Genomic DNA, 26705 nt, shown 5'->3' on the forward strand with positions numbered 1-26705 from the left:
TTGGACTTCTGGTGGGCCAGGGTATGTGTGAATTGGAGTTGAAGTTTCTGTTAGGAATATAATTGGAATTTAGGGTGCTGTGAGATGACATTAAGTCCTTGAATCCAAAAATGGCTAAATCCTGTCATTATTCAGCATTCCTTATACCTTGTGACCTCAGGTAGATCATTATACAAGGAAAATACCAATTATAAAAATTATAATTATAAATTATATATAAATTATAAACAAATACCAATTATAAAATACCAATTATAAAAGTAAACAATTATAAACAATTATATAAATATATACTGTTTTATTTTTAAGCGGATGTTCATAACAAGAAGAGTGTATGTTCTTTAAATTGTGATAGAGCACCTAGACTTTTCTGAAGGTTTAAGTGAAAGTTTCCTTTTTTTCAAAAGTCTTAATCTTAGCACCAGACTGCTCTAAAAACTAAAGCCATGAATTCACATGAGCAAAGGGTGAGAAGTCATAAGAGTCATCTTGCCTTTCAATCAGGCTTTCAAGGATTCAGCCTATGTAGGCGGAAAGTGAAAAAGATACCAGAGACCATATGGATTTGAGCTTCTCAGAAATTCAGACGCAGAGTTTATGTTTTTGGACACAGAATAGATAAAGATGTAATTTTGTGACATCCACAACTAGAAGTGGTGGGAATGGAGCTGTAAAGGAGCACAGGTTTGTATGTTATTGAGGATAAGCTAGTATAAATTCAAATTAGACCATTATAAACTTTAGGATGTTAAATGTAGTTCCCATGGTAACCATAAAGAAAATAGCTACAGAATATACCCCGAAGGAAATGAGAAAGGTATTTAAACATTTCACTATAAAAAAAAATCAATTAAACATAAAAGAAGACTAATGCAGGAAATGAGAATAAAAACCTATAAGGCATATAGAAAACAAATTTTTAAAAATGACAGAAATCAGTTCTTTCTTATCAGCAGTAACTTAAAATTACCAGTAATTAAATATAAATAGATTGAACTCTCCAATAAAAAGATGATTGTCATAATGGAATAAAAATATGATCTAACTATGTGCTGTGAATAGGAGACACACTTTTAATCCAAAGACACAAATAAGTTAAGAGTGAAAGGATAACAAAAGATATTCTATGTAAATGGTAACCAAGAGAGCATGGATAACTGTGCTAATATGAGACAAAATAAACTTTAAATCAAAACAGTTGGCAAGATACAAAGAACAACATTATGTAGTAACAGGAGGTTTTTTTCCTTTTTTAAGATTTTATTTATTTATTTATTTATTTATTTATTTATTTGACAGACAGAGACCACAAGTAGGCAGAGAGGCAGGCAGAGAGAGAGGGGGGGAGAGCCTGCTGAGCAGAGAGCCTGACGCAGGGCTAGATCCCAGGATTCTGGGATCATGACCTGAGCCGAAGACAGAGTCTTTAAAGCACTGAGCCACTCAGGTGCCCCCCTACAATGACATATTATTCATTCTTAAGAAGGAAAGAAATTCTGACATGGGCTACAACTTGAGTGAATCTTGAAGACATGCTAAGTAAAATGAGCTGATCACAAAAAGACAAATACTGAGCTATCCCTTTATGAGGTACATAGAAATAATTGGAATTGTAGAAACAGAAAGTAGAGTGGTGATTTTAAAAATTTTTTAAGTTATGGGGCACCTGGGTGGCTCAGTGGGTTAAAGCCTAAGCCTTCAGCTCAGGTCATGATCCCAGGGTCCTGAGATGGAGCCCCGCACTGGGCTCTCTGCTCAGCCAGGAGCCTGCTTCCTCCTCTCTCTCTCTCTGCCTCTCTGCCTAGTTGTGATCTCTGTCTGTCAAATAAATAAATAAAATCTTTAAAAAAATTTTTAAATTTTTATTTAAATCAATTAACATATAGTGTATTATTGGTTCCAGTGGTAGAAGTCACTGATTGTCTTATACATTACCAAGTGCTCATTACATCCCATGCCCTCCTTAATGTCCATCACCCAGTTACCCCATCCCCCCAGGACTTTCAGGAGCTGCCCCTTCATTGATCCCCTCTGTTTGCTGCAGGTCAGGACACGAGCCCAGACTGGACAGGGGGCAGGAGTGTGGTGCTGGAAGTGAGTAGAGACCAGGAAGTAGCGTCCCCTGAAGCAGCTGTTGTAACTCTCATCATCAAATTGTACTTAAATCCATCTCCTCTCACAATTCTGGTTGCACCATTCTCTTAATTGTGTAGTGTTAGTCCAGTTAATGAAGTTCCTGAGGTTCAATTTTATTTTCTCTTCTGTAAAAAGGACCATTATTGTAAGAATTATACAAGATAAGTATAAATGCCTAATGAAATGCCTTCACCCTTAGAGACTCTAATAAATAGTAATTTTTTTAATGTACCACATAACTTTAAGATTCTAAGTGCTTATTTTTCCCCTTTCATATTTCTTAGGAACATAGTGAACACTTAACAAATAAATAATTGAGTGACTAGTCTAACCACAGATTGACAAATTGTGTGTATTATCTTGTTACTGGTTGTATCAGAACACTTTGATAAGGATAAAAAGTAGTGCTCATTTTCTGGATCATATCTGCGTCTGTGAACACAGTTGTCTGCCCGTTGATCCTGTGTATCCTTCCAGCTGTGCCCCAGAGCGATGTTATGAAGGTAAAATGCGGGTGAAGTGAGGCAGGATCTTCAGATTGTGGCTCTTATCTGCTTAATGATGTGACAGTAAGTGTCATATTAGGAAGAGGGACAGGAGGGTTCATTTTTTTTGAAGAAGAAACATACTGTTCAGTGCAAAGGATCTCGTATCATGTTTTCTAGAAGATCATGGGAGACAAAAAAAGGTGAAATAGAACATGTGGAGGAGAGACATCTGTTCTCTCTGATTCTTTAACTCACTTTAAACTTGGAGAAACAAAGCAAAGTGACAGTTTAACTCATGTTTTGTCGGGCCTAGATCTTTAGCCCTTGCATAAAAGTGAGCAAGCTGCCATCTGTGCAAACAGGTGGCTTGAATTAAATACGTTGAGTATTAAAAAATCACAGTTGGAGGGACAGCAAGAATGGAGAATTTAAGAAAACCCAGAGCAATTTTCGTAAGATGAGGAATGGGAACCATCCAGTGCGTCAGAGTAGGAAGGTAGAATGTTGAGACTACTTGTCTAAAAGTCTCAAAGCACCTGAATACTTCTCATTTTCTATCCTTGGTATGCTTGTCCCGAGAAACGGATGGAGAGCGTTACCCTCATGCCTCCCTCAGCAGGCTGCTATGGGTCCACTGAGCCCATCTTGGAAACAGGAGGGAGACACTTACAACTACCAAGTATTGCTTACCCATGACTTAGTTATGACTCAGTAGTGTCTCTCTTACCTTCGTAAAGAGGGTTCTTGAAACTTAAAGCTGAGTGAAAAGAGGAAAGAATAGAATATACAAATGAGAGGGCTAGCTAAAGGAAGCAGTATGCTATTAGTTAAGAGACAGCCAGTGTTGCAGAAATTGGACTGCACTTGGAATCCCAATCCAGGAGTTTTAGTTACTTATTCCTCACTATGTTCACCCTAAGTTTACTATGACTTTTCCTGCCCAGCTGATACGTTACTGTTGCCTTGTAAGACCCTGAGCAGAGGACCTAGCTAAGCATTCCTGGACCATAACCCATGGAAATTGTGAGATAATAAATGTGTGTTGTTTAAAAAAAAAAGTGTTCTGTGGCTTTCATTTTTCATTGATAAAATGAAAGGATTGGGCAAGATGACCTCCTTGGTTCCTTCCAGCTCTTCAAAGTAGTTTGAAGCCAATTATTTATTCTAGAGACTCTTTTACAGAAACAATGTTTAAAAATTACTGATAAACTAATTAGGTAATCTATATCTGTATGGCTAATGTATTGAATATATATATATTTTTACTTATATAAAATATACCCATGTGTGATATATATACATACAGGTATATACAAACATGCTTAGGTTTATATACATATATATGTCTTATACATACATACATACATATATACACAGGTTTATAGACATACATATGTATATAAATCACATTGATTGGAAAAGATTCATCGTAGAGGGATGGACTTTGAACTTTTCTGTGATGTTTAGTAAGGGAGTTTGGTTCATAATAATCACAAGTGGGTTTGGTGTGGGTAGTTTGAGGGAAATAAACATGGTAATAAAATACATACTGTGTTGGTGTTGTAACACTAAGTGATTCATTTTAAAGTGTATGTTTAGAGTTTATCCTTATTGGCAAGACTCATTTGTAAATTCAGTCTGTTCCTTGGCAAATCTGATAACTCTTGACAACTCAACAGGAGACTTGAAACTTTGAGGGAAATTTGTAATTCTTCCAGGATGTGCATCTCTGTATCCCCTCAGCAGTCTCAGACTGATCTGCTGCCAGCATGATTCCCCCCTTCACAGTAGAATGAAATCTCTGACTACACATCTTGGCAAAAGCACACATTCCTCCTGGCAAGCTTCCCCAGTGAGCCACAAAAGTCCTATGATTTCAGGCAAAATCATTTTCCTCTAGGAGAAGCATGATTTGGAAATATGGCAGGACCCCAAGCAAACTTGAATTTTTTCTCAGAATTTTAACAATTATTACGATGTATTTAATATTATGGACCCGTTCTGCTGCTGCCAAATACCTCCCCTGACCTCATCTCACTCACTCTCACAATCAATTCTGCTTCACTTTCCTATATAATAAAACACCAATTTATGGTAGGTTTGGAGAAGCATTGTTTTTGTTCTAAATAACATCTGTCATATGTGAAATCAGTCATTTACAACAATATATAGCGTGTAATAGATCTGTTGTCCATATCACTTTGCCAAGCTTGACCCTTTTCTGACATCCACAAATTTTTTTTTTCCTTAAAAATCAACACTCAGCCCTTGGCATAAGTGGACATTTAGTCCTGTGCCTTGTTGGTGCTTGCAAATTCTTAACATCCAGGGCAAGAAAGTCTGCCTGGCCCAAATCAAGACCAGTGAGAGCAATGAATCTGTAATTGAGAATCCTGGAAAAAAGAACCTTGATTTTTCCAGTTGGGCTTGAAAATAAAAGGCTGTAAGCTTTCCAGGTTGTATAACCATCTCTTGATTGTGAAGAGAAAGCCTATCTGCATGAGCCATCAGAAAAAAATTCTGGTAAGGTAGTGTCCATGCCCTTGATGGAGTCATTTGAGCTTCTACAACAAGTCATACTTCAAGCTAGATAGACAATGCATTCCTTTTTTTTTTTTTTTTAATGTCCATTTAGGTTGAGGCTTTGATACTGGAAACAAAAATAGTCCTTTCCTTGTCTCCCATCTCCTAACCTGAAAGAGAAAATAATAACAGTGACTTATCTGAGTATTCTTATCTGATCAGTTTTCTCCTAAGAACATCAATTTGTGTAATAGCTGTTTAGAGTTAGATAAGTTACATCCTCAGTGTATGACAAAACATGATTAAAACCATTTTACAACGTGGACTTAATGAGCATCTTTCTTTAATCAACTGAGTTTTTCTCCTGAATTTCAATACTGTTAAAGGAAAAAAAAAAGCCTAAAAATGCTTGAGAAGTGATTTCATCCAAACTCAAAAACAGAAACATGCTGCCCAAAGTTACTGCCTCATTTCTAGTAAATTTAGCCACAGGACTAATTATAGTTTTTCTGATGTTGCTAATTGTTATATGCATTTTAATATATTTAACATTTCTGTTATTCAGTCCTGGGTTCTGGTTGTCTTTCAGTATGTGAATTTCTTTTGTCACTTCTTTCAGTGTTGTTTTTGTTTAAATCGATACAATACTTCTATCTTTTTCAACTAAGTCAATTTTCTATTTAATGAAGCCTTACCTTATGTTTCAATTATATTCTTCTTGGAGAGCAGTGATCAATTTTAGTCTCTAGAGATTTAATTGAAAAATGTAGAAATTGATAAAGGTATGCCATTACGGATTTGAAGAGTCATAGCATCTGTTGTTCAGATGTGTGAATTAGTTTACCAGACAACAAAATTCCTCAGAGCTCCTTTGTGAAACTCTGTTCAGGGCTACCTTACCTACATTTCCTTTTTTCTACATTCTAAATATTGCCACTTTGCCTCTTCTTTATTACCAATTATCATGTTTCAATTTATTTTTCTTTCTAAAGTGTTATTTGGGCTGAAAAGTGTTAAGCATTTGAAGTAGCTAATGGGGAGTTTTTAATAGTGGGGTATAATGCCTAATCTTCAATTTTAAGAGAAAAAGGATGCAAACTGTGATACACATTGAGATCTCAACTGTGTGTTTTATAAAGAAATACATTAACATTTTCACAGTTATTTTTCCCTGATATGTTTGCATTCTACAAATTTTCAATGATGCATATATATTACTGAACAATCAGAAAGATGCAGAAAGTTACTGTCTTTGACCTCATGTCTTTCTCTGTCCTTTTTTGTTTTTTTAATTCGAGTAGAGTTGACCTACAATGTTACGTTAGTTTCGGATGTGCAACATAGTGATTCAACTTCTCTACACCTTATGCTATGCTCACCACATAGATAGCTACCATCTGCCACCATCCAACACTATTCCAACATCATTGGCTGTGTTGCTTATACTGTACCTTTATTCCTGTGACTTATCCATTTCATAACTAGAAGCCTGTACCTCCCCCTCCCTTTACCTGTTTTGCCCATCCCCAAGCCTCTCCCCAGTGGCAACCACTGGTTTGTTCTGTGTATTTACAGGTCTAATTCTAATTTGTTTGTTTATTCATTTGTTTTGTTTTCTAGGTTCCCCATATAAGTGAAATCACCATATGTCTTTTTCTTTTGTCATCTTGAATGTGCTGATGTTAAACATGACTAGAAAAACATTTCCATGGGAGAACAAAAGCTGTCTAAGATGAGCTGGCACCGGATAGGCAAAAACAATGAATTCGTATGTCCATTCAACTGAAAGAACCACAGCAGAGCATTATGTCTTGAGAAACAGGTCATAACCTTATCAAAGATTAGAGAGTAAACATGTTTGTCATTGGGAAAATGTCAGTAGTTAACGGAAATGGACTTAAGTGCATGGACTGACTAGGAAGCATCCAAAGGGGATATCAAAATAGCTAAGTGCTGTGTGGTGAAGTCTGCACAGATATGTATATACGTAGTGTAATTTAGAGCATTAAATGGCAGTCACTGTCACAGTATGAAAGCACAAATTGGATGTGTAAAATTAAAGTTAATTTTGAGTTTTTAATTTACAAGTTTGATGAAAGATTATTTGATTTATGACTACATTAATAAAATTTCACTGTGCAGTTTGAAGCTATTTTATTAGATGTAGAAATTAAAATTAAAACCTTGAGAGAAAATGGGGGGATGTTTAGAATTGAGGGAGGAGAGCTTTTGAGTGAGAACAAGAATCTGAGGTTTTGCCCTACTTGCAAATTAATGTGTGTCTAAAACATGAGGCCCTTACATCAAAGACAAAGAGAGTTTATTCCTCAGGGCAACAGACAAATCACCAAGATAGCAGTGGTGGAGGCCAGATGGTATTTTCATATACAGAGGGGTGTCTTACAGGAGTAGAACCCTGAAAAAAGAAAACTTAAACTTTCTTCGGGATTGGTGGCTACCTGCCCATCCTCCAAAGGTACAGTTGGAGGCTGAGATCACCCCAGTTTAATATTCAGAATGAGAAAAAATGTTGGCATACAGTGGCTGACTCAAACAAAAACAAAATTAAAGGACAGAGAATTGCTTTATATATTTGCTTAACTGCATGTTTTTTCTCTGTATTTTGCAGTTTAGAGATTACTTTGAAATAAGCTCTGTTCTCTTCAAGTGTCACTGTGATGTAGGAAAGACATTAGGGGTCAAAGCTGATGGCCAAGAAAGAATTCTTGAGACATTTTTGGTGCAAAAAGGTGGTATTATTAAAGGGCAGGGAAAGGACCAGTGGGCAGAAAGAGCTGCATCTGGGTTATTATATACTTCCAAGTTGGGAGGGAGTTAGGGATAGCGTAAATCTCTAAGGAATTTTGGAAGCAAGGTTTCCAGGACATTGAAGGGGCTAGCTATTATTGGGAAAAGGTCATTTATTACCCTCTACTAGAACCTGAGTCATGAGACCCTTTGGATGTATATCAGAGGCCATACACATGGAGGATAATTCCCAACATGTATCTTGGAGGGTTACAGATAAAGGAAGTTTCTAAAGGAATTTTTATATATAAAAGTAGCCTTACAGGACCCTGGGGTTGGGCTAAGATTGCTTTTGACCTTAGCCAGATATTAGCATCAAGGCAGCTGAGTGCCTAGAGGAATGTCATTCTGCCCATTTCAAGGACTTGTCAGAGGGCTGTAGGTAGTACGAAAATTTAATAACTTCTCTTCTGCCGTTGTTTCCCACATCAACAGTAGAATTTTAGACCTTTACTATCTTGGAGCACATCAACTTTTATGTTCATTTTACATGAGATACTCAGTGAAGAGAAGGTTTGAATCTGCGTATGTCTTCCTTTTGCCTTCTGGCTTTAGTAGACGGGACCACTCAAGCAGATCATTGATTATAGGAGTCTGAAGTTAAGAAAGCTTTTGGTAGACTCCTATAGGTTTTAACTGAAGAAAGTTAAGAACCAGTTACAATTTGGTACTTATGCTACTGTTATGCAAACAAACCTTCTGTGTGATTTTTTTTTTTTTTTTGGCAAATAATCTAAAGAATGAAATGATCACTAGAAAATTGCTGCTATTCACATTTTAGCTACAAATCAAATCAGAAAGACATCATTTAGCTGAGTGGCCATCAACTTCTCCATTATTGAGTCTGGAAAGGGCTCTTTATTACAGGAAGTGTCATTCATTGGATTGACACTTCCATATGAATTAATGATGATTCCTTACAATTATGAAGACTTTTAAATGAAGATGGCCTTTATTCTGGTTACTTTTTAGGAAAATGCATTTATTTTGTACACCTAAGTTAATCCTGTTTACAAAGAATTCAAACCATTTTAAGGCAAGTATATGTCTAATGCCAGGTTGGAAAACAAAATAAAATAAAACAAAGAAAAACTCTTTAGAATATGTAGATATTTGGAATGTTCTTCTAGTAACATTTCAATGATCAATATCTAAATTAACTTTTATAAATATAGGAAGTAAAAAGTATGTCTTATGAATAAGGCAAACAATTAATAGTCTAGAAGTCAGCAAATTTTGTCTTTAAGGGATCAGAGAGTAAATATTTCAGGCTTTGTGAACAATTGGGTCTATTGCAGCTTTTTCCATCTATAATTACAGTATGAAGGCATCCGTAGACAAAAATAAATTAATAAATACCTAAATGCGGTTGTGGGCCAAATTTGGAGGGCCTGGGTTTGACCCCCCAACCACAGCAAAAATTTGTGGACCACTGCTCTAGCATACTAAGCTAATTCTGTGTGTGTGTGTATGTGTATGTGTATATGTGTGTATATCTCTTTGAACAACCTGTAGGTTAGAGGTGCTGACCATCCATAGTGAAAAATGTGCATATAACATTTGACTCCCTAAAAACTTTTTTTTTTTTTAAAGATTTATTTATTTGACGGACAGAGATTACAAGTAGGCAGAGAGGCAGGCAGAGAGAGAGAGAGAGGAGGAAGCAGGCTCCCGGCCGAGCAGAGAGCCCGATGCGGGGCTCGATCCCAGGACCCTATGATCATGACCTGAGCTGAAGGCAGAGGCTTTAACCCACTGAGCCACCCAGGCGCCCCAGACTCCCTAAAAACTTAAAGCCTAGTAGCCTTGAATTGACTGAAAGACGTAATAATAACATAAATAGTTAATTGACACTTATTTTGTATTGTATATACATATATTGTATTCTTACAATAAAGTTATATACTGTATTCTTACCTTATATACATTATATACTGTATTCTTACAATAAAATAAGCTAAAGAAAACAAAATGTTTTTAAGAACATCGTAAGAGAAAATGTTTATGGTACTTTACCGTATTTATGAAAAACATCTGGAAATAAGTGGACCTGTGCAGTTCAAACCCTTGTTCACTTATCAACTGTATATACATAGTTTATTGATATGTATATATTATTATATAAAATTTGATTTGCATTAAAAATTAAATTATTGTTAATTTAATACTAATAATTTATATTAATTTGCAATACATAATATATAACTTAAATTTAATACCAGAATATTATTAAAGTAGGTTACCTAAATTTAGATTTCCAAGGTAGTGTTAAAAGGAAAATTATTCTGACACTTGTTAAAATAGTAAGGAGGACTTTATTTATGACTGTTATAATAGAGTTGAGACTATGGCAGTGGGGGAGAGACTGAATTAAACTCTGAAATACCACAAGAAACTGGAGATTTATCGCCAAAGAGCAGAGGTGGCAGGAGGGGGAAATTACTGAGAGGACATAGTGAGGGTAGGGGATTCTTCCTAAACTGGCCTGACAGGATTCTCATTAAATGCAAGGCCAAGTACTTAGATGTCACAGCTAGGGGGTGAGGAATTTGATCAGACATCAATGGTGGAGGTATTCTAACCAACCTAACTTAGCAGGATTCATGCTAAAGGCAGACCAAGCTCCAGGACTAGTCAAGAAGAGCATTCTGAGGAGTCTGACTGAATTTTGGTCAAGGAGGGAGTCTTTGTCAGTAGTGTTAGATATATTTCTAAATAAAGTTGTAACAGTGGGAAAAAAAAGGAATATGAAAGTGAAAAGATTTAATCTGATGGCAGTATTTCTTGAGATCCGTCAATGGGATATATATATACATATTATACATATACATATATAGAATATAGAAGTTTCAAACAGCTGAATGCTGGTTCCACCCCCAACCCTCCCAAGAAATACATCAAAGTAACAACTGAGGCTATTGCTCACATGGGTCTAGAAGATCAAGGTCTTGACAGAGCATAAGCAGCATATGAAAAGGAAGGGACCAAGAAGGGTGTGTATGATGTTTTGGGGGTCTAGTTTGACAGGTCTCTCAATAACAGTGTTAATTGGAACTGGGTGAGTTTGTGTTACGAGTTTACAACTGATGAATTCAAAGAGGTGAGGGTTTGGGAGATAGTAACATTCATTTGGTGGAGGTATGTATTGTTGTGAGATAGATATTTACTTTAGTGGGCACTAGTTGAATAGTCCATTTTTCAAGTAAGTGGGTGATCACAAAGTTCTGTAGGGGAGTTGGGGCGATGAAGTTATTTACAACCTCATCTTCCTGGCAAGAATTTCCTGAAATATTAGAGTCATATTAGTGCAGACAGTTGAATGGTAAACTCATGTTAATATAGATAGTAAGATATGTGGGTGGGAATAATTCCAGTTCTCAACATGAAATAGGCCTTTCCTTGGGTTTATAAAGTACTTGAAGACCCAATACAACATATCAAAACTAAATAAAAATAGATAGTAATTTTTTAATGAAGTGTATGTTTAAATATTAAATGACTAACATACAAGTTCAGAAAAGAGATTGAGGGAGGACCTTGGAAGTGTTGGGAACTTAACGGTGCTTGGAAAAAGACGTAGAATTAGGGCAGGAACTGGGTAGTGGGTATTGTAAGCAAAATAGAGTGAGGGTGATTATAAACGTGAACCATTGTAAGTAATAGGTGATCTGGACTGTTTTATAGGGCGTCAGGTGATAATGACTATGAAATATATGTCGAAACCAGGTAGTGAGTAACCTGAGTGCCAGTCTTTCATTTTACACTTTATTAGTAGCAAGCCGTGAGTCTTTCTGGTGCATATGACAAAAACACTTTGTTGTTTAGAATGTGTTAGGCTGTGTGACTGGAATAAACTGGAGGCTTACAGAACATGTAGATAACTATAACAATCTTCCAAGTGAAATGTAAAGAACAATATTAATATAGGAGGTGAAAAGATAATATAATATGGACTTTTAGGGAGGGTATAGCCATGAATATAAGGAGAGTTGTTTTAGCCTACTGACTTTTATGTACCTGCAAGACATCTGTATGATCTAGCATAGAACTGAAAATACAAAACCAGCATCTGGTGGGGTCAGAACTTGAGTTGAAAGTTTTAAGAATCAATATAGGAAGGTCTGAGTAGAAAGGATGACTCAGACAATAGCAATTAAAAAGTAAGTAAATAAAGCTCAGAGTTGAGCTTGGAAGGATGTCTCTGGTGCTCAAGGAACAGGTTAGGATGTACACACATTTTTGAGGAAGTTATTCGAGAACAAAGCAATGGTTCAGAGTCAAGAAAGGTGATTTTGAAATCCTTGTGTTCATCATCATTATCACACAACGCATAATCAAGCAAGGAAGGGAGTGAGCTTGGGGAAACAGCACACTGGACTTGGCTGTTGCAGGTCAGTGGTAAAGGTTGGAAGTTCTCAAGTTTAGCAGAGTCAGGACAGCAGCTCACTGCAGGGTGATACAGTGAAGAGCATTAAGACACAGGGAAGGGCATGGAAATCTTGGGTAGAAGGTTTATTGAGGCTTACTCCAAAAGGAAACAAAAAACCTGGGGGAGAACAAAAGACCTGAATAGAGGTAATTACCATCAGCATCAGCATCTCATTATATTATTATTATTAATACAGAAAATAAATATATAGACTCTGAAAAGCACAAGTAACTGGCAAGAGGTACCAGAAATCAAACCAGAAATGAAATTTAAGAGTTCAGAGCATAGCGATTTGGCTACAAAACAGCTTTTTGCTTTGTAAAGGAGAAAGATTGCCTCATTCTAGAAGTCTGGAGAAAAAAGAAATATAGGGTGAGATTTTGAGGTAGAGAGGACAGTAATGCCATTTCTGAAGTCCTTGCTTTTCACAGGTAAATACCCAGAGCTTGGGGCTCTTTAAAAAGTGAGGTTAGTTTTGCATAGTTGTGAGCAGTGTTCCAGCAGAGATGAATGAGGGGCCTGCTGTGTTTCAGATATGATTAGCTCACTATTCCAGACTTGCCCTTGTTATATTTCACTAGTGATTAAATCTAAACTTGATATTTAATGAATTCTTTCAAAAAGCATTTAAGGTTTTTTCCTGCGATAATCACTTTGTTATTTTATTTAACTGTTTTTACATTTTTTTTTTCAGTTTATTGTTTGGGAGTTAAAAATATATTGGATGCTATGGAGTTTTTATTTTAGGTATAAAAAACATTTTTTTTAAAACAGATTTTTTTTAATTTTTTTTAAAGATTTTATTTATTTGTTTCACAGACAGATCATAAGTAGGCAAAGAGGCAGGCAGAGAGAGAGAGGAAGAAGCAGGCTCCCTGCCGAGCAGAGAGCCCTATGCCAGGCTAGATCCCAGGACCCTGAGATCATGACCTGAGCCTAAGGCAGAGGCTTAACCCACTGAGCCACTCAGGCGCCCCATAGATTTTTTTTTTTTTAAATAAAGGCCATAGTTGAATTAATATCTCCCAAGTAATTGATTTGCCATTCTTTTTTTTCAATCCTTGAAACCTCTCTTTATAGATAGATGATAGGTTTTGTTTTGGAAGTATTCAAACCAAATTATCATGTCAAAATTAAATGCATACTTAGATTATCAATCATAATATTAGCAGAAAAACAAAGTACCATTATGATGAGGGAACAGAAAGCTGGCTGAGGACAAAGCAAAAGCTGACACCCTCCAACCTTGCCCCACCCCCACTCCTGGGTGGGACATCCTTGACATTCTTTAGGAATCTCCCACCCATCTTAGTGTTAATACCTTGCTAGAGGGCAAAAGGCCTTGGCAATGGCAAAGCCTCTGGTATCTGGTATTTTTGTTGGTCCTCTTTAGCATATGAAAGTTCAATTGAAACCTCCCTTTTCCTTACCTCCCCCCAACTCCATGGTACAGACCTGCTACCTCTCACAACCCTGAGGCAGCAGCTCTTCCTGCCCAGAGGTCCTGTCCCCAGGATTTAATAAACCACCATTTTGCACCAAAGATGGTTCAAGAATCCTTTCTTGGTCATCGTCTCTGGACCTCACCCCACCAAACCTCACTTACATTCTAAAACTTCATCAATTACACTGATGTGCATGGAAGGTGAATTTTGCCTGCTGTTAGTTAACCTTAAGTATAACCTATTAACCAGAGCTGAGTTTATTACCTTTTGGTTCTGGTTGGTTGGATGTGAAAGGTCCCCCAATAATAATGGGTCCGTGATTAAAGGAGCGAGACTGATACAAAGCAAAGGTCAAGCAAAGCTTTATTTCGCGCCAAGCATCAAGAATCAAACCGACCATTTGGGGCCACACCTTTTACAAGAGGGCAACCCTTCTTTGCTTTACAGAAAACAAGTCCCGGAAACCAGTCCCAGGTAACAAAGCCCAAATACAGGTGGGCTTTGTTACCTGGGACTGGTTTCCGGGACTTGTTTTTAAGTAAGTCCTCTGGGGGGAGCGGGGCAGGAACAGTTTAAGTTTTACTGCATAAACAACAAAATGACTATTTAATCCAAGATGGAATCGCTCTGGCTAAATAGGCCCTTATAGATGGATGTGGGGACGTAAGTGTAGGGCTAGGGAATCTGGGAGTGAGTGGTTAAGACAGCTCTTTTAATGTGAGACCCAGCTTAGAGTTGGGCATATTTCATGATGTAGTAGTTTAGGATTGGTGGACAAAGACGCAAGCATCTCAAAGTTAGTATTAAGTAAACAGGTGTTTGATGATTAAGAAATTTGCTCCGTTTCAAGATCTTCTTATTCAGAGAAATTAGTTTTCATTTAGTTCCTGAAAAAAATTGTTTGGATACTTTTACATTTATTTTAGTGGGCAAGAACATGTAGTAACTCAAAATAAAACCATCTATGTTCTTGGTCCTGACATTTGGGGTGGATATAGAGGCCTTAGTTCTCAATTTCATTAGCAAAAAACTGAACTGTTCTGTGAAGTTCTTTACTACCTGCTTTGAATGAAAGAGATAGAAAATTATAAAGGGTTGCATTTACCTGAATGATCTTAACCTAAAACATACTTATGTGTTTTTCCTTTCTTTAGACACATTAAGGAAAAGAGGGGTAGACAGAAATGACAGTAATAATAATCATCTAGGGAGATAGACACTAAAAATATATTCTCGGGGCTCAGAGTTGAGAGGCTAGATGGTGATTCTTGTCACACCTTTTCATTTTAAAAAACTGACTGAATCAAATATGTGTTCAGGATAATTGACTCTTAACTTCCAATGAGCTGAGAAGGAAGAAAGATTATTTAATCAAAGCACTGTGTAGACATGCATAATACTGTGTTTTAAGAATATTTCAAGTAACACCTACCTTAATCTTCCTGTGTTAATGCACTTTACTCATTGCTGTTGTTCAGTCATATTTCATTACCTAATATTAAGCAATATATGACATGACAATTTTGAAGTGTAGTTCCAGAAAGCAATTTGTTAATGTAATAACAGGAGTATCAAAATGGGAGATTCCACTAGTGAGTATAAATCAAACAGTAAAGTAAGATAAATATGAGACCCAGAAGACCACATTTTAAAGACCAGGAAAAAAAAATTAAACAGAATTAATAAAGGCAGATATTAGATGCTTCTAAAATAATTCAAGCATAAATCTGTATTAAATTTTAAACTAGGGAATTATCCTTGATTTGAAAAAAGTTTCTCCTTCTAATTCAACATAGTCTAATAGGAAAATTTGCAAGTGTGCAGATCTAAAGGTACTTACAAGTATCAAATCTGAATAGATTTTTCCAAGTCTAAATAATCATTCAGCAAAATGTACTTCTAAAATATTAAATTTAGTTTTTATCTTCTCAAACAAGCTTCACTTCCTTCTGCTTTGGTTCTGAGGGGAACAAAAATTAGTTTTCCTTTTTCTACACCTGATACAATCCTCACTGACTTAGGATTTTCTCTTGCTGTGAGACTGGGGGGCCAAACGTTACCATCCCTTCCATTGATGATGAACCATGATTCATACTACAATTGCTCTCTGAGCTCATCTTCCCTAAGCTCACAGACTTCATCCCTGTTTAGAATTTTTTTTTTTTTAGAGTTTATTTATTTATTTGACAGATAATCACAAGTAGGCAGAGAGGCAGGCAGAGGTGGGGGGAAGCAGGCTCTCTGCTCAGCAGGGGCTCGATGCGGGGCTCGATCTCAGGACCCCGAGATCATGACCTGAGCCAAAGGCAGAGGCTTTAACCCACTGAGCCAGCCAGGTGCCCGCCCCATCTCTGGTTAGAATTTTGCAGCGTGCTTGTCCCGTAGGCAAAGAATCACTCATTGATGGCCTTTAGCTTTATTTATTTTCACTGTGCAGTAGAAGGAGGAAAGTCCTTTATGTCTTAATTTATAGTGAAAATATTATAAGGATGACTTGTTAACACATGCTCTTTGGCTCTTCTTGCTAATCAATGATGGCAGTTTCCATCAATATCACAACGTGGACCAGAATTGAGAATATCAAGAAAAATAACATACGTGTTGATTGAGGTTGGACTCTCTGTTCAAGGAGCATTAATTGAGAGCAGGAAGACAAGACCAGAATTAGCTGGCAAAACCAAATGAATAGCACAGGTGACCAGTGTTGCTGTCAAGCTATGATCATAAATGCAGGATAGAAAAGAAAGGGAGGAGAGGAAAGGGATATAAATCGAAGTGAATATTTACTGTTTATGTAGAGCTGTTATTGGTTCTACATCACTAGAATAGACAACAGGTAAAATTAATGATAGTAGAACCCAGTGTATTTACAGCTGATGAAAGTTCAGAAGGTGATACAAGGCCTTATTTTAAATATCACATAGGACTGTCTTTCTGTCCATACAGTCTGCTTCAGATCGTAACTTGAAATTCTTTCCTTGTCTCTTTTTCTCCTTTCTTAAAACACCTTTTGTTTTTCCTGATCCAACATGTCATCGTCCCCGTTGAGCTCAAGAACTACTGGCTTTCTGTGCCATCCTTAACTTTAACAAGAGAGTCATACTGGATGCCCGGTCTTCTTAAATAAAACACAGGAATAAAAAAAGGAAAAAAAATTGAATTTTCACTAGTATCAATCGCTTCTCTTCATATAATTTCTAGGTATAGCTTTTTGTAATATTGAAATAACTAGAGAACAATTCAGAAAATCTTGTTTTGGGGCGCCTGGGTTAAAGCCTCTGCCTTCAGCTCAGGTCATGGTCCCAGGGTCCTGGGATCTCTGCTCAGCAGGGAGCCTCCTTCCTCCTCTCTCTGCCTGCCTCTCTGCCTACTTGTGATCTCTATGTGATAAAAAAATAAAATCTTAAAAAAAAAAGAAAAGAAAATATTGTTTTTTATGAAGTGTCAGACAGTTCCATAAAATCTTCATAACCCACCATGCACTACTTGTTCACTATTACGCAAGTGAAGACATTTGGTTCTGAGAAATTGTATCTTAGTGGACCCAAACCATTTTAATATTGTCTTTCTTCTGGGGCACCTGGGTGGCTCAGTCGTTAAGTGTCTGCCTTCAGCTCAGGACAGGATCCCAGAGTCCTGGGATCCAGCCCCACATTGGACTCCCTGCTCAGCAGGAGGCCTACTTCTTCCTCTCCCAGCTCCCCCTGCTTGTGTTCCCTCTCTTGCTCTTTCTCTCTCTGTCAAATCAATAAAAATCACCTTTCTTCTAAGAATAGGCAGAGTGTTAGTAAGGTGCAATATCATGTAAAATTTGGAATTGAGTAAAACTGGAAAAAATAATATCATGTAAAAAAAGTGTCAAGTCTACTTTTATTTGGGGATCTTCCCTTTAACACACAAACATATACACACACATGTATGTGTAATAGATAATTATGTTACATGTGTGGAGTTATACATATACATACATATATGTGTGTGATATATTACATATATGTATTATGTAATATATATTATATATTGATCAACTCCTTTGATGAAGAAGCAAGTGATTTTTTTTAAGTTAGAAGATAAAAACTGATGACTACCTAGTGTTCCAGCCACTGTAATTCTTTACATTGGAATTATTACATTGGTATTACATTATTTATATCATTGTTAATAAATAATTGAATTTATTTGTCTTCAGACTGGGCATACCTCTCTTCGGCCCAAAAGCGGTAGCTACTCCCTATTACTGGATACATTCATATTTCTTTCATTTTGTTATTATCCAGCCTGAAAATATATTTTTTTCCATTTTATTTATTTTTTCAGCGTAACAGTATTCATTGTTTTTGCGCAACACCCAGTGCTCCATGCAAAACGTACCCTCCCCATTACCCACCACCTGTTCCCCCAAACCTCCCACCCTTGACCCTTCAAAACCCTCAGGTTGTTTTTCAGAGTCCATAGTCTCTTATGGTTCGCCTCCCCTTCCAAATTTTTTTTTTTTTTAATAAACATATAATGTATTTTTATCCCCAGGGGTACAGGTCTGTAAATCGCCAGGTTTACACACTTCACAGCACTCACGATAGCACATACCCTCCCCAATGTCCATAGCCCCCTCCCCCTCTCCCAATCCCACCTCCCCCCAGCAACCCCCAGTTTGTTTTGTGAGATTAAGAGTCATTTATGGTTTGTCTCCCTCCCAATCTCATCTTGTTTCATTTATTCTTCTCCTATCCCCCTAACCCCCCATGTTGCTTCTCCATGTCCTCATATCAGGGAGATCATATGATAGTTGTCTTTCTCCGATTGACTTATTTCACTAAGCATGATACGCTCTAGTTCCATCCACGTCGTCGCAAATGGCAAGATTTCATTTCTTTTGATGGCTGCATAGTATTCCATTTTGTATATATACCACATCTTCTTTATCCATTCATCTGTTGATGGACATCTAGGTTCTTTCCATAGTCTGGCTATTGTAGACATTGCTGCTATAAACATTCGGGTACACGTGCCCCTTCAGATCACTATGTTTGTATCTTTAGGGTAAATACCCAGTAGTGCAATTGCTGGGTCATGGGGTAGTTCTATTTTCAACATTTTGAGGAACCTCCATGCTGTTTTCCAGAGTGGTTGCACCAGCTTGCATTCCCACCAACAGTGGAGGAGGGTTCCCCTTTCTCCGCATCCTCGACAGCATCTGTCATTTCCCGACTTGTTAATTTTAGCCATTCTGACTGGTGTGAGGTGATATCTCATTGTGGTTTTGATTTGTATTTCCCTGATGCCGAGTGACATGGAGCACTTTTTCATGTGTCTGTTGGCCATCTGGATGTCTTCTTTGCAGAAATGTCTGTTCATGTCCTCTGCCCATTTCTTGATTGGATTGTTTGTTCTTTGGGTGTTGAGTTTGCTAAGTTCCTTATAGATTTTGGACACTAGCCCTTTATCTGATATGTCGTTTGCAAATATCTTCTCCCATTCTGTCAGTTGTCTTTTGGTTTTGTTAACTGTTTCCTTTGCTGTGCAAAAGCTTTTGATCTTGATGAAATCCCAATAGTTCATTTTTGCCCTTGCTTCCCTTGCCTTTGCCGTTGTTCCTAGGAAGATGTTGCTGCGGCTGAGGTCGAAGAGGTTGCTGCCTGCGTTCTCCTCAAGGATTTTGATGGATTCCTTTCTCACATTGAGGTCCTTCATCCATTTGGAGTCTATTTTCGTGTGTGGTGTAAGGAAGTGGTCTAATTTCATTTTTCTGCATGTGGCTGTCCAATTTTCCCAGCACCATTTATAGAAGAGGCTGTCTTTTTTCCATTGGACATTCTTTCCTGCTTTGTCGAAGATTAGTTGACCATAGAGTTGAGGGTCGATTTCTGGGCTCTCAATTCTGTTCCACTGATCTATGTGTCTGTTTTTGTGCCAGTACCATGCTGTCTTGATGATGACAGCTTTGTAATAGAGCTTGAAGTCCGGAATTGTGATGCCACCAACTTTGGCTTTCTTTTTCAATATTCCTTTGGCTATTCGAGGTCTTTTCTGGTTCCATATAAATTTTAGGATTATTTGTTCCATTTCTTTGAAAAAAATGGATGGTATTTTGATAGGGATTGCATTAAATGTGTAGATTGCTTTAGGTAGCAAAGACATTTTCACAATATTTATTCTTCCAATCCAGGAGCATGGAACATTTTTCCATTTCTTTGTGTCTTCCTCAATTTCTTTCATGAGTACTTTCTAATTTTCTGTGTATAGATTCTTAGCCTCTTTGGTTAGGTTTATTCCTAGGTATCTTATAGTTTTGGGTACAATTGTAAATGATTTTGACTCCTTAATTTCTCTTTCTTCAGTTTTGTTGTTGGTGTACAGAAATGCAACTGATTTCTGTGCATTGATTTTATATCTTGACACTTTACTGAATTCCTGTACAAGTTCTAGCAGTTTTGGAGTGGAGTCTTTTGGGTTTTCCACATATAGTATCATATCATCTGCGAAGAGTGATAGTTTGACTTCTTCTTTACCAATTTGGATGCCTTTAATTTCTTTTTGTTGTCTGATTGCTGAGGCTAGTACTTCTAGTACTATGTTGAATAGCAGTGGTGATAATGGACATCCCTGCCATGTTCCTGACCTTAGCGGAAAAGCTTTCAGTTTTTCTCCATTGAGAATGATATTTGCGGTGGATTTTTCATAGATGGCTTTGATAATATTGAGGTATGTGCCCTCTATCCCTACACTTTGAAGAGTTTTGATCAGGAAGGGATGGTGTACTTTGTCAAATGCTTTTTCAGCATCTATTGAGAGTATCATATGGTTCTTGTTCTTTCTATTATTAATGTGTTGTATCACATTGATTGATTTGCGGATGTTGAACCAACCCTGCAGCCCTGGAATAAATCCCACTTGATCGTGGTGAATAATCCTTTTAATGTACTGTTGAATCCTATTGGCTAGTATTTTGGCGAGAATTTTTGCGTCTGTGTTCATCAAGGATATTGGTCTGTAGTTCTCTTTTTTGGTGGGATCCTTGTCTGGTTTTGGGATCAAGGTGATGCTGGCCTCATAAAATGAGTTTGGAAGTTTTCCTTCCATTTCTATTTTTTGGAACAGTTTCAAGAGAATAGGAATTAGTTCTTCTTTAAATGTTTGGTAGAATTCCCCTGGGAAGCCGTCTGGCCGTGGGCTTTTGTTTGTTTGGAGATTTTTGATGACTGTTTCAATCTCCTTACTGGTTATGGGCCTGTTCAGGTTTTCTATTTCTTCCTGGTTCAGTTGTGGTAGTTTAGATGTCTCTAGGAATGCATCCATTTCTTCCAGATTGTCAAATTTGTTGGCGTAGAGTTGCACATAGTATGTTCTTATAATTGTCTGTATTTCTTTGGTGTTAGTTGTGATCTCTCCTCTTTCATTCATGATTTTATTTATTGGGGTCCTTTCTCTTTTCTTTTTGATGAGTCTGGCCAGGGGTTTATCAATCTTATTGATTCTTTCAAAGAACCAGCTCCTAGTTTCATTGATTTTTTCTATTGTTTTTTTTGGTTTCTATTTCATTGATTTCTGCTCTGATCTTTATGATTTCTCTTCTCCTGCTGGGTTTAGGGTTTCTTTCTTGTTCTTTCTCCAGCTCCTTTACGTGTAGGGTTAGGTTGTGTACTTGAGACCTTTCTTGTTTCTTGAGAAAGGCTTGTACCGCCATATATTTTCCTCTCAGGACTGCCTTTGCTGTGTCCCACAGATTTTGAACTGTTGTGTTTTCATTATCATTTGTTTCCATGAATTTTTTCAGTTCTTCTTTAATTTCCTGGTTGACCCATTCATTCTTTAGAAGGATGCTGTTTAGTCTCCATGTATTTGGGTTCTTTCCAGCTTTCCTCTTGTGATTGAGTTCTAGCTTCAGAGCATTGTGGTCTGAAAATATGCAGGGAATGATCCTAATCTTTTGATACCGGTTGAGACCTGATTTGTGACCCAGGATGTGATCTATTCTGGAGAAGGTTCCATGTGCACTAGAGAAGAATGTGTATTCTGTTGCTTTGGGATGAAATGTTCTGTATCTATCTGTGATGTCCATCTGGTCCAGTGTGTAATTTAAGGCCTTTATTTCCTTGTTGATCTTTTGCTTGGATGATCTGTCCATTTCAGTGAGGGGAGTGTTCAAGTCCCCTACTATTATTGTATTATTATTGATGTGTTTCTTTGATTTTGTTATTAATTGGTTGATATAGTTGGCTGCTCCCACGTTAGGGGCATAGATATTTAAAATTGTTAGATCTTCTTGTTGGACAGACCCTTTGAGTAGGATATAGTGTCCTTCCTCATCTCTTATTATAGTCTTTGGCTTAAAATCTAATTGATCTGATATAAGGATTGCCACCCCAGCTTTCTTCTGATGCCCATTAGCATGGTAAATTGTTTTCCACCCCTTCACTTTAAATCTGGAGGTGTCTTCGCGTCTAAAATGAGTTTCTTGTAGGCAACATACTGATGGGTTTTGTTTTTTTATCCATTCTGATACCCTGTGTCTTTTGATTGGGGCATTTAGCCCATTAACATTCAGGGTAACTATTGAGAGATATGAATTTAGTGCCATTATTAGTCTGTAAGGTGACTGTTACTGTATATTGTCTCTGTACCTTTCTGATCTACTACTTTTAGGCTCTCTCTTTGCTTAGAGGACCCCTTTCAATATTTCCTGGAGAGCTGGTTTGGTGTTTGAAAATTCTTTCAGTTTTGTTTGTCCTGGAAGCTTTTGATCTCTCCTTCTATTTTCAATGATGACCTAGGTGGATAGAGTATTCTTGGCTGCATGTTTTTCTCGTTTAGTGCTCTGAATGTATCATGCCAGCTCTTCCTGGCCTGCCAGGTCTCTGTGGATAAGTCTGCTGCCAATCTAATATTTTTACCATTGTATGTTACAGACTTCTTTTCTCGGGCTGCTTTCAGGATTTTCTCTTTGTCACTAAGACTTGTCAATTTTACTATTAGGTGACGGGGTGTGGACCTATTCTTGTTGACTTTGACGGGGGTTCTCTGCATCTCCTGGATTTTGATGCTTGTTCCCTTTGCCATAATAGGGAAATTCTCTCCAATGATTCTCTCCAATAGACCTTCTGCTCCCCTCTCTGTTTCTTCTTCTTCTGGAATCCCAATTATTCTAATGTTGTTTCGTCTTATGGTGTCACTTATCTCTCGAATTCTCCCCTCATGGTCCAGTAGCTGTTTGTCCCTCTTTTGTTCAGCTTCTTTATTCTCTGTCATTTGGTCTTCTATATCACTAATTCTTTCTTCTGCCTCATTGATCCTAGCAGTGAGAGCCTCCATTTTTGATTGCACCTCATTAATAGTTTTTTTTTATTTCAACTTGGTTAGATTTTAGTTCTTTAATTTCTCCAGAAAGGGCTTTAATATCTCCAGAGAGGGTTTCTCTAATATCTTCCATGCCTTTTTCGAGCCCGGGTAGAATGTTCAGAATCGTCATTCTGAACTCTTGATGTGACATATTACCAATGGCTGTGTTGATTAGGTCCCTAGCCTTCAGTACTGTCTCTTGTTCTTTTGTTTGTGGTGATTTTTTCCGCCTTGTCATTTTGTCCAGATAAGAGGATATGAAGGAGCAAATAAAATACTAAAAGGGTGGCAAAGACCCCAGAAAAATGCGCTGTAACCAAATGAGAAGAGACCCCAAATTGTGGGGGTGAGAAAGGGGATAAAAACAGGTTCTGAAAAAAAAAAAAAATTTTAAAAATAAAACAAATAAAGAAAAAATATAAAAAAGAAAGAAAAAATATATATATTTAGATAAACTAGTCAAAAAAAGGTAAAAAAGAAAAGGGTAAAAGTTTTAAAAAATTTAGCAGGAATTGGGCTCTCTGCTCTGCAGCGAGCCTGCTTCCTTCTCTCTCTCTCTGCCTGCCTCTCTGTCTACTTGTGATTGCTCTCTGTCAAATAAATAAATAAAATCTTTTAAAAAAAAATTTAGCAGAAGAAGAAAAAAGAAAAAAAAATTGTAAAAAGAAAAAAAAATTGAAGTAGCCGCAAGACTAAAGAATCATGGGGAGAAAGCCATGATTTCCGTGCTTTGCTTTCTCCTCCTCTGGAATTGCTCTGCTGTCTTAGGAATTGAACCTACTTTCCTTGATAGATGAACTTTGTCCTGGCTGGATATTTTGTTGATCTTCTGGGGGAGGGGCCTGTTGTATTGACTCTCAATGTCTTTGCCCGAGGCGGGATTGCACCGCCCTTACCGGCGGCCGGACTAAGTAATCGGCTTGGGTTCGCTTTTGGGAGCTTCTGTTCCCTGAACGCTTTCCGTAGAGTTCCGGAGGACGGGAATGAAAATGGCGGCCTCCTAGTCTCCGGCCCGGAGGAGCCGAGAGCCTGGGGCCCTGCTCCTCAGTGCGCCCCCAGAGGACAGCACCCAATCACTCCTGTATCCCTAGCCTCTAGCCGCGCTCCGAGCTCACCCAGCCCGCGACCAGTTCAAGGTAACCCCGAGCTGAGAGTTCAGTCCTCGGCTCTGTCTCTGCAGCCGGCTTCTCCCTTCTAATACCTGCGAGCTCTCTGACACTCTGACACCCCCGATCCTTCTGTGACCCTGCAGGACCTGGGGCCACGCTGACCCCGCGTGGGCTTCACCCTGGTTTAGCCTCTGGAGCAATGTCCCTCAGTGGAACAGACTTTTAAAAGTCCTGATTTTGTGCTCCGTTCCTCCGCCGCTTGCCGGGAGCCGGCCCCTCCCCTCGTGGTCTATCTTCCCGTCATTTTAGATTCACTTTTCCGCCAGTCCTACCTTTCAGAAAGTGGTTGATTTTCTGTTTCTAGAGTTGCTGTTCTTCTTCTCTTCGCTCTCCTGTTGGATTTGTAGGTGTTTGCAATGTTTAGATAAGCTATCGAGCTGATCTCCTGCTACCTGATGTAGTCTCAGGCTGCTACTTCTCCGCCATCTTGACTCCTCCTCCCAGCCTGAAAATATTTAAATCCTTTTATACCCATATTATTCATTTTGAAAAGGATAATTACATTTAATTAGATTATTTAGATGATTTCCAACTCTCAGTCCTCAAAGAAGTATCAGATTTTACACATACCATCTATGCACATTCAGGGGAGTAGTAGTCTTTTCAGCAAAGACTGGGATATTTTATATTCATTTAGGAAAAAGAACATTGAATCTACTATGAATATTTAACTTGTTGATAATTTTCTCTAAGTTAGATGATGTGAAAATGAATATATATTTATATTCAACTCCTGAGTATCCTCTCTGGGTGTTTTCCCTTACGTTGATACTTTAAGTGTGAGGAATTCTTCTTCTTCTTCTTCTTCTTCTCCTTCTCCTTCTCCTTCTCCTTCTCCTTCTCCTTCTCCTTCTCCTTCTCCTTCTCCTTCTCCTTCTTCTTCTTCTTCTTCTTCTTCTTCTTCTTCTTCTTCTTCTTCTTCTTCTTCTTCTCTTCCTTCTTCTTCTCTTCCTTCTTCTTCTTCCTTCTTCTTCCTTCCTTCTTCCTTCTTCTTCCTTCCTTCTTCCTTCTTCTTCTTTTAGAGGATTTTATTTATTTATTTGAGATAAAGAGACAGAGTGAGCATGAATGGGAGAGGGGCACAGGGAGAGAGAGAAGCAGGCTCCCCATTGAACAGAGAACCCTATGCAGGGCTGGATCCTGGGACCCTGAGATCATGACCTGAGGTAAAGTCAGATGCTTGACCAACTGAGCCACCCAGGCATCTGTGAGGTATTCTTAAGATGATTTAGTTTAATGACAAGTGTGGCTGAATGGAACTGAAATATATATAAAATTAACAACTGTCCAGAAACCATGCAATTATGTAAAATGAAGACATCAAAAAATAAACAAAACAAGGACATTGTTTTCCTGAAGTTGACGAAGATGATACAGTGTCACGCTAGCAGGCAGAGATTTTGTTCTGTGGTCACATAAGCCAGATAAAACTGTCAGGGACAAAATTCCCAAACCTAAGGAGAAAAGGTGGGTAGGAATTGAGGGGTGATACAACGGGAGACGGGAAATGTCTGCATGAGGGTGGTCCTGTAGGAGTAGCTTAGAATTGTGTGGAGTCAAGGTAAACTGGCATCCCTTGTTGTCAATTTAATGGGATCATGAATCAGGAACAGTGCCTTGGAACCTGGAGGCGCTTCTTCCTCCCTTCTTTCCATCTCAGAATGGGCAGCAGATTTTCCATATTTTAATGAATTTTCAGTTGTTAAACCAGAAACCTGTATGGCCTCTTTCACTAACCCTGTTTTCACCGCACAATGGACCATGTGCTTAGCCAGGCTTCCTGATCGTTAAAGAAGATTAATGTGAGCCAAGCACAAAAATTTGCTCAGGTTATTAAAGGGTAACAGTGATTGTTCTAATGTGTCTGCTTATTATGTACATTTTCTCCTCTACAGTTTATTATATTACCTAGTCAATGTGTTTGTCAATTGTTTATATCTTTTTTGTTGCAGATACAGATGTGGTGTATAAAAGCGAGAATGGACATGTCATTAAACTGAATATAGAAACAAATGCCACCACATTATTATTGGAAAACACAACTTTTGTAAGTAATGAAAAATTAATTACTTTATGCATTTCAGTATTGTTTAGAATGCTCTCAAGGTGCACATAACTTTATTCTTCTTCAGCTCCAGCACCTGCAAAATATTTCAGGTAAAAAGTTAGAGCTTGGCATATCATTAGAATCAGTACATCTATTAAAAGGAAATGCCCATGTGACCATCTGCTTCATTTCTCTCCATTTATCTTCATCTCTCCCCTTTTTAGTCAAAGAGTAAATGTTGCCAAGAATAAAATTTCCCTAGAATATTTCTTCCAGTATTTCCTATGTAAGATCACTCACACGAATGTCAAGATTTATCTAACA

General features: G+C 37.7%; 1 protein-coding gene across 2 annotated transcripts in view; it reads left to right on the forward strand.

Annotated features, from left to right (window-relative positions):
• Window positions 1-26705, forward strand: part of DPP10 (dipeptidyl peptidase like 10) — a 1411353-nt gene that overhangs the window by 1029925 nt on the left and 354723 nt on the right. For both annotated transcript variants that reach the window (XM_046019846.1, XM_046019845.1), the window contains exon 4: window positions 26287-26381. In XM_046019846.1, the coding sequence (XP_045875802.1) occupies window positions 26287-26381 (95 nt within the window). The remainder of the gene's footprint in view (window positions 1-26286; window positions 26382-26705) is intronic.

The sequence above is a fragment of the Meles meles genome, chromosome 9, assembly GCF_922984935.1.
Source record: "Meles meles chromosome 9, mMelMel3.1 paternal haplotype, whole genome shotgun sequence".
Taxonomy (NCBI): domain Eukaryota; kingdom Metazoa; phylum Chordata; class Mammalia; order Carnivora; family Mustelidae; genus Meles; species Meles meles.